At 38.7% G+C, this 22,763-nt stretch overlaps 1 protein-coding gene across 5 annotated transcripts in view; it reads right to left on the bottom strand.

The window, feature by feature from the left end:
* SSH2 (slingshot protein phosphatase 2) overlaps nucleotides 1-22,763 on the bottom strand; it is a 232,356-nt gene that overhangs the window by 54,020 nt on the left and 155,573 nt on the right. The window contains exon 1 of one of the 5 annotated variants that reach the window (XM_063450020.1): nucleotides 15,067-15,296. The exons of the other annotated variants lie outside the window; for them this stretch is intronic. Coding sequence (XP_063306090.1) covers nucleotides 15,067-15,245 — 179 coding nt within the window. The 5' untranslated portion in view covers nucleotides 15,246-15,296. Of the gene's footprint in view, nucleotides 1-15,066; nucleotides 15,297-22,763 lie in introns of those variants that run through there. 5 annotated transcript variants of the gene reach the window in all.

The following is a 22,763-nucleotide window of genomic DNA, read 5'->3' as shown; positions in this document are numbered from 1 at the left end:
AATTTATTTTAACCCAATTACAGCATACCTAAAAAGTTTACTCTTAAGATTAAATAAACAATCTGTTTGTTGGGAAAGAATGAGGATTATGGATATGATTACTGTACTTTATTAATAAAAAATAAAATAAAATAAAAAAGGAAACCACTTTTGAGGAAGATGGATATATTAAAAATGTAACTGAAAGTCTAAACACATATTAGGATTCTTCAAACACGATTTTACTAATGTGGATAGCAAAAAACTTTCTAAACATGTGCAGAATATGAATCTGCAACAATCACCACTGCATTGTGAGTGCAAGGTCTGCTGTACTGCTCTGCCAGGAAACGTCTCAGTGACTGGCATAGGAATAGCTTTTTAAATATCTATATTTTGCTCCCAGTAAACTGAACAATTCAAGTAGCAGTGGATAAAATGTACTTTGCTCTTCATTCATTTATGGATAGGCATTGTGCTCTATAAAATCCGTTAGCCATTCACGCTGTAAACCTGTACTATGTCTCAGTCCTGGGCAAGATTCTTGACAGAATGACATTTCTATAGAATCCCAAACATTGTGTACTGATCACTGATTGTGCAAGCTTAGAAGCTTGCCAATATAGACAAGTACATTAATTGAGGTTACCTTGTTTACAAGCATACGCTTGTGTTCTTATCCCATCGGCCATAAATAAGTAGGTAGAACAAATGTCAGGGAAGAGAAAAAAATTTAAAAATAAATAAATTATAAATAAAATATATATATCTATATATATCTATATATATATATATATATATATTTTTTTTTTTTTAAATCAAAGACTGAGTTACTTAACTTACAGAATAGATTGGGTACATTTGTTAAATCTTCTCAATCACCATTTCTTTTATCGAGCACATGAACTAATCCTGTGTTTTAACAAAGTCATGAGAATGTATGAAATTGCTTCAGGGCAACAAGAAATAAATGCAATAGAAGCAAACGCACCCTGGGTTTGGTTCAATAAACTAGACTGAAAAAGGCATCCGTCAATAAAGAAATGGTCTCAAAGTCAAAGACAACCTTAACAGAGAATTCAAGACCATCTCATGACGCAGAGCAGGTAATATGTCCCAAACAAACTCTGCTCCCACTCACGTGTCAGCAACCTTAACTCCTTTATTATGCTGAAAAAAAAGTGAAAAGGCTATTGACTGTTATAAGCTTCTGAATAAACGAAAAATGGAATATAAGCCAGGTTTGGCTAACTACGGAGCAAAATGTAGGCTACAAAACACCGGTTGTGATTTGGTTAAAGACAAAACATGAATAAAATCCACGTTTTAAAAGCTAGACTCTAGCCAACAGAACAACATGCAGCATGCACTGTGTATCATTCATAGAACTCCCAGTCTCCCTTCACCCCATTCTTTGCAAAATCTCAAACTGTACATTGACTCGGAGGCCATAGGAGAACAAGCACAAGCTCATTAATTCTTAAGTAAGTCAATACATGAAAGCCTTGATTGCTAAATTATATACCAATGGAAGTGTCATACCCCTATCTCTCTAGTCCTTTGTGTATGTAAAAAGAAAGGGAAAAGTCTAGCAGGCATAGGCAACCTTTGGCACTCCAGATGTTTTGGACTACACCTCCCATGATGCTTACAGCCTTATGTGTGTAAGAGCATTATGGGGGGTGTAGTCCACAACATCTGGAGTGCCAAAGGTTGCCTACCCCAGGACTCTAGAGTATCCTTTTAACCCCTTATGGACACATGACATGTGTGACATGACAGGATTCCCTTTTATTCCAGAAGTTTGGTCATTGAGGGGTTAAGATGAAAGGAGTAAGCTATTATATCAATACTTTAGTGTTGATTCAACAGGAATATTTTCTATCCAGGGCAAAGAAAACTGTGAAACACCACCCTTTATCGCATCTAGTGATGTTGACTTTTTTTAGTTTTAGAGTTCCAGTAAATATGCCACTAATCTTTTTAATCTTACTTTTTTATGGAAGTGAAAGTAAAAATGCCCAAATATGAACAAAATAAAAATCATTGTTCAATAGATATACCCCATATTAAAATTTGCTTGCATTTAATTATGCATTTTTTTCATTGCATGTATATAAAAAAAGTTTGCAAAACTTGCTGCCTTTGCAATCCCTCTCCTAACCCCACCCAGACTTTTTGTGTCTGTCCAATCACAGACTTCCCAATGCAGCTCAATGAGAAGTCTTTGCAAGGCAGGTGCTCTGGGCAATTGATGCCTCTTGAGTGTAATTCCACTGAGCTAAACCACCAGGAAGTAACAGGAGCTGCTGTCTGCTTGAAAGCCAAGGGGGTGTAACCAGGTTAATTAAAAAAAAAAAAAAAAATTCTATTGAAATCTGCACTTTTTTTCTTCCCATTTTGCAAAGAGGACACACTTCACACAAAGCTTTCTAGCAAGCTACAGTGCTTTAGGGGTCTGGCGCATTCTTTAATGACCCGGCTCAAAGAACCACAGGATGAAAAAATAATATTTACAATTACACGCTTTTTGATGCACTTTTAATCAGTTCTCTATCTAGACCAGGGGTTCTCAACCTTGTCCTCAAGGACCCCCTTCCAGTCCAGGGTTTACGGATTACCTGGGTGTGTCTAAGGTGTTTAGAGTCTAAGGTGTTCTTTTTTCCCTTTTTCTAAACACCTTAGACACACCCAAGGTAATCCCTAAACCCTGGACTGGAAGGGGGTCCTAAGGACTGGGTTGAGAACCCCTGATCTAGACCAAGTCATACACCTGGTCTTTACTAGTCACTCACATTTACAGGCAGTAAAAGACAAGTGAAGCAAGAGCAAGTCTCGCTACAACGAACAACAAAACTAATTTTATTGTAGCAGTGAGAAATATAAAATACAAATCCTTTCCATCTACAAAATAGGATGATAACATTCTCTTTTTAAATCTATTTAACATATGAAGTTTTAATGCAAAACAAAGCCAGAATATTTAGAATCCAAACAAAAACCAAAAGATGTTTCCAAATTCCTATCCTGAGGTCACAATATATAACCCTGAGAAGCGATTGCCATTCCAAATTAATCAGAGGGGAGAGGACAAGAGACTGCATGTCTACTGTACACTGTGTATTTGAGATTGGCTAAGGTCAATACACTGTCCTCTTCCATATTAGTAGAATGTAAGCAGACTATATTTAGCTGTGGTATGTCCAGAACTTCCCTGCCGAAAAAAGAACCTAGCTCCCTATGACTTTGTCTGAATTAGGCAGTGGGCTGAACGGGGACAAGATGAACATGAAGTCCAAGAATTGCTGAGGAGTGGAAAGTTCAACACAGCTCCCAGGAAGATCTAATCAATCAGTTTCTTTTATAGCTTTTACAGTAACAGCTTGAAGATTCTTGCAGCTCCAATGGTTTCGGTTGCCTTAAGATAATTCGCACAAAGGGTGTAAAGCGGGAACTAATAGACAGCATGAGCACACAGAGAGGTGGTGGTAGGGGAGAAGTATAGTAGTAACACGTATTTGTTGAATGGACTAAAGACTGTCAAATCAATGAAATAAAACAAAGGCCCAAGTTAGTGTAAGTTGGATGCCAAGAAATGCAAGATTTTTTTGCTAAAATCCGTGAAATAAAATAGAGGAACATGCTTTGAGATTCTTCCAAATTAACAAGGCCAAAACATTATACTAAGTATGTATTCATTGCTTAATAGAAAATAAACAGAGGGAACCCTAACTAGCACCTGATTCACTGAAAATTATTAACACAACTTGTGTTCAAGTGAAAATATGCATTGCATACACAAATCCTTACCAGTGTAATTAAACAGAATACATTAAGGCCAAACCAAAAGCTTAAATTAGCTACATGCATTTCCCATACCACAACAAATCAGCCCTAATAAGAGGTAACAATAAATGAATCTCATTAATAAAAAATAAAATGGGTGGGATTTTAGACTTTACTGAAAAGCATACGACCTCTTTTGGGCCCTAATGCATCTCGGGGAAAATGTACATAAACACAGGGGCAAAGTAAAATTTAAATGCAAGTCTAATAAAAGTGGCAGGTTGGGGAAAAAAGTTCTGTAAAAGTTTTATTTTTGTGTGTGTTTAATTTACACTGATTTACACACTGCAGCATTGAAATTAGTTATTAATGATAATGGCTAATGTAAATGAAAAGAATCAAAGTCAGAACCCTCCCTCTCCCCCAAAAACGTTTATTTTTTTTTACAAAAACTAAATGTAAAAGCAAATTGTGCAATTGAAGTTATGTAAAATAACAGGGAATGTTTTAAGTAAAGAATTGGAATCTGTAAGAAAAATCCCACAGGTGATATGTTCAGATTAACGCGAATGTTTGAACCAAGCAAGTTGTAACAGTAAAACAATGTCTGCAAGCTGGAACATTCACTTCCAAATCATTCCTTCTGAATGAAACTGCATAGAAGGTTAAAATGAGGTTATAAAATGTGCAAATGAGTCAACATTTTTTTTTTTGGGGGGGGGGGGGGGGGGGGGGGAAATGGGGTTCACAAATAATAGACATCTAAGTCAGTTATTGCAAAATTTAGCCCAAGAGAGTGGAATTAAACAAATTATACTAATAATTACACAGCTTCCACAATAAGTTACAGGTTTTTTTTTAACCTTTAATAACAGGGATCGACTAAGCCTTTATTAATAAAATGTTGCATAAATAGGTTTACATATTCCGCAGTGAAATAGGTGGGCTAAAACAAATGATTGCAACAAACTGGATGTACAAGAACAGGAGAAGGTGTTTTATTTTACTATTAAACGGTTACAACTTGCTACATAGATGGCATCTGCAATACATGTTCTTACACTTGGCTACATATATCACATGGTCTGGCAGACACTTGTGTTTTTTTTTTTTGGGGGGGGGGGGGGGATTTTGAAAAACCAAATTAAATTATTCTCCAGATCTGTAGATCTAATGTCTACTGGCCAGTGAGTCATATGGTTTGGTAACCATTTTGAAATTACCTCCAGCATGCAAAAATAACTATTGGGGTCAAAGTCACAAAGGTCAGCAGCCATTTTGAATTTGTCTTCCTTCAATAAACTCCTCTACATGAAAAATCTATGCATGTGCCGTTTCCATGAGTTTGTGCGTTGTGACCCATACTTATCATTCAATCAAGTCATTTGGCAGTCACCTTGAAAAAGTCACAAATGTTAAAAAGCATAGCCAAAAAAACAAAACCTTTAAAATGAGTGCTGTAATAAATTGCTATAGTGTGCTCAGCCTTCTTCAGTACAAATCCATTAGTCATGTGATGTGTCAGCTATGCTGTATTACATTACCAGTTCTGAAAACACTGTTTATGAAGAAACATTTTGCCATTTACCCCTCTATCTGCAATATCTACTCATCTGCTACATTTGGCTCTTATGCTTGGCCATCTTCATTGCTGCTTGCAGATTTATTTGGTTCTATTTTAGCGATAAGTGATTAAGAGATCACATGTTGAGAGCCAGAAGGGTGTGTAATGCCAACGTATTGTACAGCTCCACAGGCAATCTGGGGGTTAAATCTTATTAAGTCTTGATAATCTGAAAATCCTTGATAACAAAACAACAAAAAAAAAAATGTATTTTGGATTTAACAGCAAATTACATTTATTGACAGCCTCTTCAAAAATATGCCACTTATTCTGCATGACGAGTGTAGATTCAAGAGATGCATTAAGGTTAATTCGATGAACAAATGTTAATTGGCTCCACAAGACACAAAACTATCCCCCTGCCCCCAATTCAAAAGTCAGGAGGAGAGCATAGCTGGAAAAGCCAAATGTTAGTCTCTAACCTGCTGAGTCTCCATTATTACACAAATAAGTACCAGGAACAATAGCAGAAAAGGTTTCTATCTTATAGGACAAAAGGGTCGAGTTTTAAAAATCTAGGTTACACTTTCTATAAAGCAATAGTTGGGGGAGCCAATTACAGTGAATGATGTATGTTTCTACAATGTCTCAAATCCGTATGCAACATCCAAGTTGTCCTTTAAGAATAGCTTAATTTAGTTAGCAAAAACGTGAAAGTAACACTATAGCGTTAGGAAGGCAAAAATGTATTGCTAATGCTACAGTGCTCTAATAGATATTTGGATTACCAAGCCCTTTTGTGTGCATACAAAAAAAAAACATAAATCATTTTACTCAACTTCTATCCCTTGGTTACACAAAAAAGTAGGTTTGGGCACACCCAGTAGTTTCTTCAGCAGGTAGACTTTAATGTGGAGTACAAAAAACTAGACTTGACAAAGGCTCAGGGGAGCCAAAATGTTGTCTAAAGGTTTGTACTCCACAAAAAAAAAGTCTACCTGCTGAAGAAACTACTGGGTGTTCCCAACCAACTTTTTTGTTCCACTGCATTTGTCTGGGCTGGGGCACTGCCTGTTTTGGAGTACCATACTGGGAGTGCTCCCTGAGAAAGTGTATGTGCAAGGTCTTCTGGAGATTCTACAAGCCTCTGTTGTAGACCTGCCTTCCTCATAAGGAAGATTAGGAGTTTAGTCACAATCACCACACTGGCACCACTCAGCACCTCCCCTCATAGATGCATTTAGTAAACACATTTCTATGAGGAGCGTACAGATGAATGTAGCTCCTGCAGCCTTTGCAGGACCTTGTCCAGGAAGTCAATCTAAGGGACAGCCACTAGAGGAGGCATTTCTTTTCAGAAAATGCATTGTTTACTCTACTAAGATTGTAAGGAAAAGCGCTTTGCCCCAGAACCACTACATTAAGCTGTAGTGGTTCTGGTGCCTATATTGTCCCTTTAACAAAGAAAATATAGGAAAGGTGTGTGTTTAATCTGGACAAAAAGTGACAAGTCTTTTCTTAGATGTAATTATCAAGAGTGAAAAAAATAAATTAACAAAATAAAAATAAAATGCTAGTATGGTCAGAAAACTGCTGGTAGAAACAAATCTATATAGCCACTGGTGGAATTTGTAGCGGCATGTGAAACGTGGGTAGAAGATACGACTGTAAAAAAGCTTTGTTTCTGACAAAGTGTGAACGGACAGCAGCGCTTGCACCTACGACCATTGTGCTTTATATTCCACTCACTCTGTAGGATCTTGGCATACATAAACCAGTTCCTTGTTTTGTACATTGTGAATGTCATGTCACACTTCCAGCCTTCTGATCAGCTGCACACTTGGCCTTTTCTTCTCTTCAATGTAATGAGCTTTCAGCAGCAAAACTGTGTAAGTCACTGAAGAAATTGAATAATGTGCCACAGAATTATCTGGAAAATTACACAATCCCTCTCATCCTTTATTATAAAAATAAATAAATAATTTAAAAAAAAAAAAAAAAAAAGCTCTATCGGCTATATATATATATATAGCCCAATAGGAAAAAAAAGTATAAAAAAACCCACAAAACTCCATATGATTAAGCTTTTAAAATAATCATTACTTTTGGCTTTTTTTTTTTATTATTTTTTTTTGGGTATGCAGGTAGTTACAACAGTGCCTGTGTCACCACAACAGCATTGACAGGCTCAATTTTCATAGACATATGATAGCAGTATTGTGGCAAGTTGGATATGCATACGTTTTGTTTTTTTTTAAGTGAAAAAGGTAACGATACAGCAAATAAGCTGTTAACAATATGGCGTAAGCTAAGTTAGTGTGACTAGCTTGAGGCCTTGTGGTGAGATCGACAGGCTTGCATGCTTATGAGAAAACAGTAACGTACAATTCGCTTGTCGTGTCCTAAAGCGCACAACGTTTGGCTAACAAGACAGGCTAGCCACATGCTGGTTAGACGTAGTGGGTTACTTGATTGATTGTTTGGTAACGGTAACTTAGGATTAGTGATTATAGTGAGTATCATCGCTGTATATTATATGAAACTCTCAGGCTACTAAACAGCGTTTTTGTTAAGCTAGAAATGTATAGAGCATTGCGAATTGCGCCTAGGGTTTAGAGCAGGCTAGTTGTTTAAATGTATGCGCATTTAAAACAAGGAAAAAAGTAAACGACAAGTACCTTGTTTGTGGTAGAGACCTCAGGCTTGAACAAGGTTGTAGTCAGTGATACGGTAGCACTGCAGTTGCACTAAACGATCAGTGAATACAGCCTCAACACAATGGAATTCTGTAATGTTAGAGATATTTTTGCAGCTGTACAAGTTATAGGAATCGCAGAGCTGCCTGCAGTAGCGAAAATGTTGACTTTTAGCAACAAATAAAAAGCAATGAACTGAAGCACATTGATGCTATCAAACTGCAACACTGATACTTAGCAGCAACAGGTGTCAAAGAGTTGATGGAATTATGGTCCATCCTTTTTGGGGGGGGGGGAGAGGGGAAGAGGGGAGAGAAATAAGGCACCGTTGAAAATCCCTATCCTGTACCATAATAAAGGGCTTAAACATCTGTAGCATCTGTAAAGCATCTTTACTTATTGGCTGGACTGAATTCTCAAAACAAGGAAGTAAAAATCTTCTTAAAAAAAGAGAGACAATAAGGCCTGTGTAATATTTTCAGAATATCAATCAAGCAACGACCTTTCAAAAGCTGTCAAGCAAAGTGAGCCAAGATTGTTTGGTTTAAGTTGTGTGCCAACAACTGACGTGTTCCATATGACAACTCAGAGTGTAAACACAAGCCGTGACAGTGGAACTGGGTGACTAAGGACTGCCTAGACCTCGCACTTGAAATGTTTGTTTCCACTTGAAAGCATACTTGTTTGCTTCTTTTCCAGAAGTGTCAGGAGAAACCAGGGGAAAAAAAAGTTGCAAATGGGTATCAATAAGAGGCACTCTACACTTTATGGCATGGCAACATCCTCTATTGAGCAGCCATGACCCCAGCCTCCTTTGAGGTGATCTTACAATACCTCGCTAATTGGTTTTACCCACACCTACTGCAGTTTGCATTATCAGCCTTCATAAAATTCAGGAATGAACCAAAAACTACAAGTTGATGGATGGCATTCTCCCACGCAAATTTAAATCAAGAAATGCTCTCTTCTCGTAATCCAACCGCTTGGGATTAATTTGATGGCAGGGAGTTTGAAAGCAAAGTTCTTAAAGCTTGGTTGACAAATGTGTACCTTGCTTGTGGCTTTTCTGTCAAGAAAAAGTGCATGGTCTGGAAATCGGACAAAATGTCAACACCCGCGGTACTTCTAACAAGTCTTAACGGTCAGTCAGAACCAATTGCACATAAGATTTCTCCCTTCTTTTGTTTAAGTGAAACACTGAATCTTTCTGTGCCTTATATCTATTCGTGATGACTCACATGGCAAAGTTCAAAATTCAAAGGCTCTCCAAAAAGTTCAGGATGTGAGAGTAATAATGAAACGGACTGAACGTCCTCTTTAATTGTCCTTCAGACTGTAAGGATGAGTGTCGAGTCACAACACATCAGTGAACAACAGAGAAGCAAACTGATGGAAAAACAGGGCACTTAAAAAGAAGATGAAAACTCGCAGTGTAATTAGGAAATAAGTCAGAAATAAAAAAAATAAAAAAATTACAAAAAAGTTAAAAGTAAATGAGTACTAAAGGTGAAAATACACCATCCTGAAGCAACAATGTATGTCCAAGGCCAAAAAAAAGTAGAAATTTGCACTTGCAATGTTAGAAATTTACATGCCAGAGGCAAACACACATGATTTTAGAAGTTGAGCAGTATATATGATTTCTGTAAAGGAGACTGCTTTGGGCAGATTATGGTTGAAGTCACATGTAGCAGAAATTCTCTCTGTTCATGTACATCACAAGCATAATTCAGAATTGCTTCAGCTCAAAACACATTTCCCGTGGGTGATGGTGGAGGTTCTGACAAGTCACAAGCTTTGTAATTTGTCATTGTGACACTTAATTTACCAAAGGGCAAAAAAAAAATTAAAATAAAAAGAATAAGAAAAAACAGCCCCCCCCCCTTCACTTCCCCCCCATCACAAATACACACAGTTTTTTTTTGCTCCTAAAAAGAGTCACAGACCAATAGTGGATACTGTTGGTCCCGCAGGCATCTTTCAGTATAGCAGTTCCTGGAGGCTGCTGAAATTACTTTGTGTGACAGTAATATGGAAAAAGATTTTCTTTACAAGAATTCTAAAAGGATCAAGTGACAAAATCCCACCCCATGAACAGGTAGGTCAAGCAGACAAGCAAAGCTACCGAGTCACCGAAGCTGAGACAGCAAATCTTTAAAAACTGTAAAAAAATATAAAATACAAAAAGGGCCAGACGACACTGAAAATTGAATGAGGAAAAACAATACACAATGCGTGGGGGAAAAAAAGTGTTAGCAACAAGTGCTATGAACCACCTGAGTGGGAATCCCTTATACCACTCTAAATATCAAAATATAAATACATACAGTAGGTAGTACTGGTACAGAAGCTACCAAAGATCGGCCTAAAGTGTTCCACCTACTCTATGTATTTAGACACTAAAAATTGACTGGGTGACTGGATAGTGACAGAAAGTTTCTAATCTTCATGACCTATTTCATAGGCCAGTAATTGTAACTGGTTTCATTTTTGATATTGTACAACTGAACGCTCTCTGGTCTCAGTTACTTTCTGGAGTACTTTCTGTGGGACGAAAAACAGTATGTCATTGGGTGATAACAGATGTTAATTTTACCCCTGTGTATGTATTATAACAAATAGTATAAATATTGTAGAGGTCTCTTCCAGTAAACAAAAACCGACCAAGGTTTCTTAGTGCGATATATAATCTCCACTCCAATACATTGTTATCCAGCAGTCCTAGAAATTTTAATTTAACTGCCATTTCTGTTCTTAGATCCAAGACAGGAACTGCTCCCTACGTTAACCAACCAAGCCCCCTCAAACCACCACATAACCAACACATACAAAAGTCATAAAGAGAAAACAATAACGCATAAGGGGAAGACAAACATAGGAGCAAACAGGGGCAGACTATTAACTCATTTAAGGCTAAAACAGAATTGATTAAAAACTAGAGTACATTCTTGCAGCTGTAGACAAAGGACCTTGGAATATTGTGACACAGTAGCCAATGTTGATATCATGAAAGCACAAATTACAAACATCAAGGGATACAATTAGTTTTAACAAGTTGCCTTAAACTTTGTACTAAAAGACAAAGGTCAACACAAGTGTGGGAACAATTATCAGGTACAACTTGTATAGCCAGGAAGTAGTCTCACACCAGAAGAAAATAAAAACAGGATAACCTGCATGTCAACAATCAGCAGCTAACAAGATTTCCATGCAGCAGTCATTTGCACATGGTTAACCAACACTTGGAAAGATACTGGACTAACCCTTTATTTCCTGTGATTCTCAGGATGCATATAGTTTAATCCAATGAAATGATCTGGCAGTCACAGCGCACTCTTTTGTTCTTTTCATTGGTGTTTTGACACCCAAGAGTCTATCATACACAAACCAAGAGCCCAAACAAAGACAAACAGAAGGTGTTACCTGGATACATGATGCAGTTAAAGAAAATATAGGCCAAGAAAAATAAAAGATGTTACTTTCTTGTTTAAAAGAACTGAACAAATATAAGGGATTAAATAGGCAAAACAACCTTTAATATTGTAATTAATTTTACAGAACTTGCAAGGAAAAACTAATACTTTAGGGCATTACTACATTTTTCTACAGATAACCGTGTACAGCTGAAAGGGAAGACAACCGTCTTGGTTAAACGAAAAATACAATTAAAAAGGGGACACCCCAGGCACAATTAGAGGAGATTATTACCTTTTCAGCATATAATAGTGCTTTATGGTCAGCAACTAAAACTTGCAAACGCACCATGAAATGCCCTCTTTAAGCAGATAAATCAAACTGCTGTACTTTGTAGTATTATTAAAGATTACACAGTGACTGCTTTACATTTTGAAGTGCCTAGTTCAAATTCAACAGATCCATTTAAAGCCTCTATACTTGAACATACTCTGTCACTGAAATAGTTACCAGCAGACCACTGGCACTGCAGCTACACAGCGTTAGAACATCATACAAGGAAAGACAAGCATAGGCCTGAATGCTCAAAAAGAAAGCCAGTGATCTAATGCACTGTATTATACAGCTAAACCAGTATTTACAGTAATTATAGTGTTCTTTGATGTGGCCAGTGGAAAAAAACCTTGACCGTCACATTTGAAGACCACTGAACAAACGTTTATTACTGCATGTTTGTAAAAGGTTACCACAAAATGATAGGAACAAAACTATATGTTAATAATCATGGAAGCTCAAATACAGAGCCGGAGGGGGGGGGGGGGAGCTCAAATTAAATGAATATTTAAATATATTTGTGGATTTTGAGAAGACCGAGACAAGACATTTTTAAAGGTAAGAAAATAATAATAATATAGTAAGATGATGTTGTAGTTATAAGGTGCAATGTGAAAGGGGCAACAATAGATGACAAAATTGACACAGCCTTTGTGCACCAGAAAACAAAACAAAAAAAACAACAACTTTAGATGACCTAGGTAAGATTTTCCATTCAAGCTGTTGTGGACTTCAAAACAAGGTTCAGCCAGCTGATCAGTAGGCCGAGCCTTCTGGGGCATACAGTCTGAACCAGCTGTAAATAAATGGATTAGAATTCAAGACCTTCTGTAAAGGACATCGAGTCAGAAATGTGATTAAAAATAAAACCTATACTAATTATGGAACAGTGATTGGAAACGAGCCAAAGAGTAAACTCATTAATGCAATTGGCAGTATATTCCACAACTACATGCATGATAAAATTTGCATTCAGCAACAAATGTATAATTTGAAGACAAAAAAATAAACCAATTAAAAACGTGTTTTTTTTGCAAAATCCGCTAGTGGGAGTTCATTCTGAATATATCTGCTCAATGTTGCGATATTTAGAGCACAAAGAATACTTTAGTAACATACAACAATTACTTTTTTTTTTTACATTTTCCCAGTAAAGAGGAAGTCTGTTGCTACAAAATAATCCAATAGGACAATGAAGTATCTACTAAAGAATGTTTTGCTTGTCTACATGTAAACTGGAAGCAGGAACTGATAAAAAGTCGTTTTTTGGGGATATTACAACCTGTAACCTTGGTAATATATTGATCATCATGTCCCAGGAAAAGGTTGGTTGATGGGGTTATTACACTACAGAACTGGGTGACGAACAGCACATAGCATTGAAGAGGTTTAAATAGACTGCTGGATGAGACTTTAAAATAAGCACAAACTGTAAAGAGCAAACCAAAGTATTTAAAAAAAAAAAAAAAAAGAAAAAAAGGTGGTGTATGACTGACTAATCTTATCGAACATTGGAATGTATATATTCTGACACTCTCCCCATTTGGTTTTAGGTTTACCTTTAATCACTGGACACACAACTACAGATTCAAGATCAAATTCAACAGATAACTACACCACCACCAGCAAACCAAAACGCATAAGCTGCCTATGGGTGATGTGGGTTGCAGCTCTTCTACATCTTGGGAAACACTAATTTCCTGTTTATTGCAATTTTTGCTATACTGTATACTTAGTTTAATTAATCTGGAACAGTAGAAAACATTAAAATACAAAATGAGGAGGAACATTACACTAGACAGAAACACAAGTTCCTTGTGTAGTTCCTCTACAGCAGGGGTCCTCAAACTCCGGCCCCCCCAGATGTTGCTGAACTACAACTCCCATGATTCTCTGGCTATGTAATTCAAAGAATCATGGGAGTTGTAGTTCAGCAACATCTGGGGGGGGGGGGGGGGGGGGGGGGCTGGAGTTTGAGAACCCATGCTCTACAGGCTGCAATGGAATTAAAACTTATTCCATGCAAAATCGTTCAGAGCCACAGGGGTGAGCAACCCACTAATGCAATGAGTAAAACAATCATCTGGTGCAGAGTTAATGCACTGGTCCATTCTTGGCAAGAGATACAAGAACAATGAAAAGTACTTACAGGGTACATAAATTATATATGAGAAGAACATTACTCCTTACACAGGTGATTTGTTCAAAATTCACACTTTCAAGCTCAGGGTGATCTTGCAAAAGTTATGCTTTTGGCCACTCAATAGTTAATATGATCACGCAACAACTAGAAAGAGTTCTTGAATAATTCTCAGAATTCAAGCTGTAGAACTCTGAGTGACCACAGATAAGTATGTAAGAACACACACTAACACACCACATTATATTTCGTATTGCAAAATGACTTAATTCCCAAGCACTGGCAAAGAAAACAGATCTGACATGACAAGGGCTGATGTAATATTTACTATAGTAAAAAATGAAGAAAGAAAAAAAAGGTTACTGAGCGAACATCTGTTACAGCTTCTTATTCAAAAGAAATGTTTCACAGCTGCCCACAAGTGTCTTTAAAGCATGTATCTACAGCTCTGTCACACAGACATTGAGAGATCCAAATATCAGAAGTCATACTGCAGGCTTCTCAATGATAAGCTATTCTGTTAAAGACATACAAGTCTTTCTTTAGTGGCAAACAATCCAGCTGTATGAGAGGCTGAAACAAACGGTTCCATTCACTGTAACAGTGCATCAATAAATGCCTATGGCAATATCCCCTGCAGTGGGCACAAAAGGGGGATACAGACTCTCTTTTGCATAAGATACATTGTTCCATGCACAGAAAAAGAATGATGGTACTAAATAAAGCCATTAGATGTGTTCTTTTACATAGTTCATCTTCTCCACATAATCACATATACATTAAATTCACAGTCTGCAGTGTAACTGCAATGTAACAAGTTCATGTGTTACCCTCTCTGACGCTCGTCTAGCTTGCCCCACTTATATGAAAAACATAAATAAAAAAATACCATTGCCTCTCAGTACATTGAATTACAACCACAGAAAAGCAAAAAGTAACTACATTTCAGATTTGCATCATATGTTGGCTGTTAGTGATAGGAAGCCATCCAATTTATAATTAATCAGGATACTGGTGTCTTCAATAGAAACATCTGCCCATTATTATAAGCCTGGAATGGCTATTTTTAACCCAACATTGGGCAGAAAATAAAAAAAAAATAGATAAATTGAAGTTGTGGGATAAAAGGAACATTAAATGAAATGTATACTCACAGCTGATTAATGGTGTTCTGAGAGATAACAGCATTCTCCGAAAAATGAGGGATCATCTTCACCCCACAATAGGCACAGTGGTGACCGCTTCCCTCCTTCCTGTCCCGGGCAAGAGTGCTCAGAGTCATCGGGACCTGTCCCCCAGCGCTGCCGGCTGAGCAGTGACTGCACCGGCACATAGGGTCAGTGCATGGCCGGTGCCCTGTGATCCGCTGGCAGTGCTGGGCTCGCTGGCTAGCTATGAGGTAGTGGTGATGGTGTGAGTTATTGGATCATGCCCGAGCAGAGCCCCTCACACTCACCATGTCAGTCTGGGGCTGAATAGCCTGTACATACTGAGCTTCCTGCTCTCATTGCTCACAGTGCCGACAGCCGCGCATGCTCCGTCCGTGCAGCATGTGCGCTGTAACCACGCCCACCGGTCAATGTTCCTGCAGTAACCCCGCCCACCAGTTAGTGTCTGCAGTAACCCTGCCCCCTCTTTGGCAACAGTCTCACCGCGTGCTCATACAGCAAGACTCCGCCCCTTTAACCCTCTGTGTGCTCTACTGGAAGCAGGATACAGGCTGCTTTAAAAATAATAATAAAAAAAAGGATACTAAGCCTAGTCAGAGGGGAGATGGTTCAAAGGATAGGGAATTGTTAAATGGGCATTGTCACTGTGAAGGTTTTTGTTTGTTTTTTAAAATGTTATTTTAAATCCATATTTGTCACATTATTTTTCCTCTATTTTATTATTTGTTTTCATAAACATTTGGTTTCGGTAGACCTTAATCTTTGGCAATAAATGGAGCTTAGTTAAACTAATTTACCAACAACCCATCAGTCAAAACAATCCCACAGAAGGGTAAAATGCAGACATCATGCGCAGAGGACAAAATGGAGGCACCTAGGTATTGAGATATGACCATGGAATAAAAGATAATAAATATAAAGCCATGGGGGAGTATAATCAAGATAAAAGGGACATGAAAAAAAAAAATGAGGCAAAATTCTTAGAGTAGACCACTAAGCATTCTTAGAAATCTAGAGAATATCCCCACTGAATGTTCCACGTTCAGAACTTTGGCCTAGATTTGCTTTTTATACCCACATTTGAGGAGATGTAACAAGGGGAAAAACAGGTGCCATTTTGGGCAAAGTGTAAAAAGTAGACCAATTGTCATGTTAACAAATATGTTTCTTAGCATTTAGTAATTTAAACCTTACAACTTCTGAAATGGAGTACCGAATTCTAAAAGTTAAGTAAACAAACCAGTGCACAGAGCAGGCACATTCCACTGGGGTCTTTGCACTACTTTTCCGACAATCTCTCTCTCATACAAATATTATCTATAGAGCGCCCAATTCCATAACGCTGTACAATGGGTGGACTAACAGACATGACATTGGTCTGTGCACTCTCCATATACCTTGACAGGATCAATTGGAAAGTGCTTACTATTGTGTACTACCTATTGCTGTACATTATATCACGACTTGGGTGTCTCCGGGACTTCTAGTTCAGCCATTACAGCAGAAAGCGTATTAATTGAACTATAGCTCCAACAAATTCTTACTTGTGGCAATATCTCAGCTGTACTACAGAAGTATAGTAAGCATTAGTCACGTCCTGCTTTGGTGAGAGCTCTTTTAAAATCCTGCACAACCTAGTCCTATAGCGTTTAAGATAATGTGGAAACTTATTTTTCATTAAGTTTTGTTTTGCATTTTTAGTGCCCTATCTATATTGCACATTAAAAAGATGTCAAGACTGTCCCTTTAAACATGCACATTTATTCATTTAACCTGAATTGTAAACTTTAGGGAACTGTAAACAACCTCCAACTCCTATTCCGATGTGCCTGTAGCGGATTTGTAGCAGATTTGGAGAATCTTTTCAAATCAGGTACTCTTGCTTCAATTTTGCCATTTTTTTAATTTGGTACAATGCAGGATATAGTAAATAATGCCCTTAATGGTTTAAAGACTTGACAGATATTTGTCAAAAGTAATCTATCAGTAGTCATATTCCAGGAAAATGGATAATTACCTCCAAAAGAAAAAAAAATTCCATAACGCAATCTTTGGCTTGTCACTCATGTGGCAATATTATTTCTCAACATTGCCAAAAGAAATATATCCAGCCTGGTCATGTTTGCTTTTACAATAACAGACACCATATGTTTTATTAGTGATGTCATAAAATGCCATATGGCACAAAAGGGAAATTCTGGGAGTTAAAAACAAAATGTGTCCCATTTCTTACCATTAAGCTGTCTATAAACTGGGCAGTTAAATGTACACTCAGGGATGCACACATTAAGTGCAATGTGTTGGTTAAAAGGTCACCCCAGACCCAGAAAGCACATTACCTTGCTGAAGTGATTTATGTGAAGAGTGTGTCCTTTTTTTCCCCCCCACTTTTACAAAAAAAGGAGATTTCGACATGGCTGCACCCAGAAGTCCCATCCCTCGATTTAGTACTGACAAAACTTAAGGGCAACTATCTGATGGAGAAGCTTACAGCCCAGGTCAGAGGGACCATGAAAACCTTAACAATGGTGTGGGAACCATGGGAGACCTATACTGACTGCTCTTAGGGGAGACGTAACCAAAAGAACCAGGCAATGTGGGGGCCGTGGATATTTGGGAACTTAGGGGTTGCGCCGTCCTTGTCCCATTGTTCTACGCAGACACCATCTCTTCCTTTTCTATCCTCTTCTGTCTTTTTTTTTTTTTTCCCTTCTCTTTCTCTCGAACCCAAAAGTTGGACTCCAGAAGGGGAGACTAAACCAAGCAGCATGTTCCAGCCTTCTCCCAAATTGATGGCGGATAATAATGCGAAGAATGCCCTTGTTTTACAGATGTGTCTTTCTAACGTGTTAGTGACGCAGTCTACATTATCAATTGATTTGGTACTATGCACATAGGTCTCTATCATCGTATATTAATGTTATTGTATGTCATAACACACATGCTTGTCCTCCTGTACTATATAAATGTAAGGAACACTCCTATTGGCTGAGAGAGCTCAACTGACACTTAGGAATCATTCCACAGATACCCAGAGGGCTCTCTGTGTCATAGCTCCAAAATACAGAACCGGGTTCTGTAGTGGTAGTGGTTATGGTGCTTTGAATGTTGCTTTAAATTGTTAACTTTGTATTGTAGAAAGCAAACTCCTGAGTTGCAATACCCAGAAACGCTTGCATTGACCATGGTGTATTAATTATGGAATAAGCTCAGCAGTGCTACAGAAAGGTAAGAGCATGACTGGCTGAGTTACCTCCTATTTTGCTGGGAGATCAGCGCACAAGCTGCCAGTCTGGGGCTTTGCAGAAAATGCACAGAAAGTTCACTCTATTTAATGCATGAAATTAAATGTGTCAGCTCCTGCCCGGATGAGTTTTGCAAGACGACCCAAGCAAACCTGCATGTTAACTTCTGCATTGTTCAGTAAGTGGATTAAAATAACCTTTTTTTTGCGTGAAACTAGACTTGCGCACAAATGAATTTCATGCCTTTTAATTTGCGCCTAAACAAATCGATCTGTCCAGAATTTAACTGAAGAATCTTATTTGATGAAGAAGACTCCACAGGTAAAACAGGACAGAACAATTCATTCAGGCACAGCTTAAAAGGCATTTGATTTCCTCTCCTCAGCCCACATTACACTCACCCACCACCTGGCAGCTACGGAAGACAAAAGGAGGTGGAAGCATGTAAAAATCAGAGGCCTTTCAGACGCAATTTCCCCGGCCGAACTTCCCCATCTTCTAAGACGGCTTTTCACGGCCCTCCTGTCCCCCAAAAGAGCTAAAGGGGTGCAGCTGGATGGCATGTTCCGCCTACCCAACCCGTCACAACTCGCAAGCTCAGTGAGAAGTGACCTCCTGGTCAAATTTCAAAACGGGCAAGACAAAGCTGCTTTAATGGGCGCCATCAAAGTGAAGAATCCGTACCGCTTTGAAGATATGGACTTAACGTTTTATTCTGATCTCTCGCGCACAACCCTGCAATGGCGCAAATCTCTCCGACCACTTACAGCGGCATTGACGGCTAAGGGAGTGAAGTATCGTTGGGGACCATCACACATACTCCTCTTCCAACACCAAGGCAAGGAATATAAAGCGACAGACGTCACGGAGATGGACACTGTCTTGACAGATATGGGACTCCTGCCTTCTTCGACCACTACTACTTGGAATCCAGCCAAGATTATCCCATTTGTTCCAGCATCCAGGGGAACACCTGGAGTGAAGATCACCTGAACCGGGACTTTTGAGTTACTTATATTTTGTTTGCTTGTTTGCTTACAGGGCATAGGCCCCTATCGTTGTGTAACCCAGAGCTCCCTGCACACACATAGCAGGATTGCGATACGGCGGCTATTTACCGCCGAACCGGGTAGAACCCGGACTAGTTGGCTCCTTTTACTATCAAACCCCCCCAGCTCGACCCTAACTACTTTACAACGAGATCACTAACTAGGAGCTGCACAAATACCTCATCAGGTTGCGCGTCAGCATCCTCTATTAACCCCCCTCACATACGACAATCTAGGCTATGCACAGCCCTCACCTTTCACAATGCCTTACAACCACCCACATGGTCTACGAATGGAATTTCCATATGCCCCACAACAAAGGTGTATCGACATGCTCCCTTCAAGTGCAGAGTCCCACTCCAACCTTGAGGCATGAGACACATAAGCGCACACCTTGCCTTCAAATATAGGCTTACTCCAGGCCATACGCACATACGCCGACACTAACCATACGGCCAGGACGGAAATTGCTCTTTTTCTATATTACCTTCTGTTAACTTTCGTAAATGCTCTTTTATACCTTTGAAAAATTGTGCCGTTACTCAAAATGCCATACTATTGTTATACTCTATTGTCAAATAAGCTTGCTATAGCTGTCGTGGATATTCAAGCATGATGTTCATGCGTGCACAACAAAAATAAAGAATTAAAAAAAACTATACATTCAATATTCAAAAGGCATTTGATTTGTTCTTACCACTTGAAACGCATCTGTGCACAAGCCTACTAAGAACTATTATATTTTTAAAAGCTTTTCGTTACGGACAACTATTGGATTGCTTAATCAACTGCTTGCTAATGATAGAGGTGTGTAGGTGTATGATAGAAGGAAAGACAAATATGAGAGCGGGAGTCTATGTACATGAAAAAGAGCCCCAGAGGTTGAAGAGTAATTTTGTTATTAATTTAATAGAATCCAGTCCTCTAGCATGCATGTATGAAATATAACACAAACTAAAACATTACAAATGTTGACAGCTAGTCATCTAAATGCTTTCTGGAAGAATACTTACGTAATTGTTTACATTTCAGTAATTATAATTAGGGTGCCATTGCGCATACATGGTTAGTTAAAGGGGCATGCATCACTTTGAGACATCTGTCTCATTCAAAAGCTTTAGCTTTGAATAAGACAGCTGCCTCACTCTGTAGGATGATAAAAAGCATTCCAGTGGGGTATTGGTCTAACCAATGTCCTATCCCTAGGAATGCTGGAAGGGTGCATTGGGCATAGCTCACTGATTTACACTTGTGCAGTTAGATTTCTTTACATTTCAACTACCTGACAGGGGAAGAAGAGAAGGAGTCTGATCAATGTGATTCATGCACAAGCTCCCTGGTGCATGTCCCTTTAAACTTCCCCAGCTTTATGACTTGTCAAGCAGTGTAAAGAAGAGTTATAGTTATAAAAATGGCGATTTCATACAACTGGTGAGGTGCTGGCACACACCTGCCTTCTTCCTCAACAAGTGTTCAACGCCTTCTCCAGCCCTGTCCGTAGATTTACTAGCTTTAAGTCTGCACAACTGAAAGTCTGGGCAGGAGAAAAAGGGGGAGGGCCTGCAAACACTGCAGTAGTAAATGCCTGCATGTTTTGATTGGGTATATATCTATTAAATTGTTAGACAAGATTTACCATTGGAGTGTTCATTAACATGACCAGAGTTCTTTTCTGTGTCTCCAGAAAGCTCAACGTACCACTAAACTTTACAAACAACTTTTGTTTAAAGGACCTGCTGGGGCACAAAAACAACTTAATCAAAATGAAGTTGTTATGGTGCCAGTAGGTCCTTGTCTCACTTTTAGGGGTTAAACCATTCAAACACAGTTTATCGCCTAGTCTGCCCTCCAGTGTTCTTTGTCGGTCAGTGGCGCTGTTTATGGACTTAGAGCAGCCTCCGAAAGAAGAACAGCGTGGCAAAGCAATTTGTGAACAGTTTAATTCCTAAAGGTGAGCCAGGGCCCTCAAGGCACCATAACATATTTTGGGTTTAGTTGTTATGATACCTAGACTGGTCCTTTAAGCAACTTTATACTTCCACCTTATTTGAATGGAATTGTGACTCCCATGGCTCTGGCCTATCAGATATATGAATATGCCCTTGGTTATGTTCGTTCAGCTAAGAACAATAATGTGTTGTATTGGCAGCAGGATTTGGCTATATCATGGATGTGGGCAGATATGTTCCAGGACATGGTCAAACGTCCCACAAACACACTGATTAAGGAGAATCCATACAAAAGAAACTTTCACTGGTATCTTAGTCGAGAAACACTGCACAGGATGTTCTGTGGCACTTTGAGTCTCCGTCTTCTTAAGCTGTCCATACACTAAGTTTGGGGTCTAGTCACTAAACCAGGAATTATGTTGAAGTTACAAGTACATTTTAGAGCAAAACAGTCAAACTTGAGAAAAAAATTACAATTCGTTTTTTTTTTTTTTCCAGTTCAGGCATTTTGGCCCCACAAATGATATTTTTTCCTTACGTTCTCCACAATGAAGAACAAACTCCTTTGTGTAGCCATCAGTATTCAGGATCATGAACATCTTCGACCTCTGACCTATGAATAGTGTAACTGAAGACAAGCACTTTGGGAATTTCCAACACTAAAAAGCATGATTAACATTTGGGCAGTGACTAGATGCCCTGTAGCCAGCCAGTCAATAGGCTAATGACAGTTTAGAGATGTTTACACAAGTTTGGGGATCCATTGATTTAGGCTTACTCCACACACTTCAAAGTTAAGGGTAAGGTCTTTTTTGTTTGTTTGTTTTTTACATTTAAATCTTATTTTCCTTATAATGCTGCTTAAACCTTTACAAATGAACAAAAATGCTTAAAATGAATCAGTTGACTGAGTCAAATTATAATTATTTTATTGGCCAAATTATACGCAACATTTTGAGGAATAAAAACCATTACATGCTGCTTTTGACCCCTAGTTCTAAACTCTCCATGCCAAAACCAAAGAATGCGCTATACCTAGATTTTGCATTTTCAGACAGCATTAAAGGACCACTCTATGTACCCAGACCACTTCAGCCTAATGAAGTGGTCTGGGTGCCAGGTCCAGGTAGGGTTAACCCATTTTTTTTTTTATAAACATAGCAGTTTCAGAGAAACTGCTATGTTTATAAATGGGTTAAGCCTTCCCCCAAAGCCTCTAGTGGCAGTCTCATTGACAGCCGCTAGAGGCGCTTGCGTGATTCTCACTGTGAAAATCACAGTGAGAGCATGCAAGCGTCCATAGGAAAGCATTGATAATGCTTTCCTATGCGACCGGCTGAATGCGTGCGCAGCTCTTGCCGCGCGTGCGCATTCAGCCGACGGGGCGGAACGGAGGAAGATCGGAGGCAGAGAACTCCCCACCCAGCGCTGGAAAAAGG

This window comes from Pelobates fuscus, chromosome 1 (assembly GCF_036172605.1).
Source record: "Pelobates fuscus isolate aPelFus1 chromosome 1, aPelFus1.pri, whole genome shotgun sequence".
Taxonomy (NCBI): domain Eukaryota; kingdom Metazoa; phylum Chordata; class Amphibia; order Anura; family Pelobatidae; genus Pelobates; species Pelobates fuscus.
Note: the sequence above shows the minus strand (reverse complement) of the source record. Positions and strands in the feature narration are given on the sequence as shown.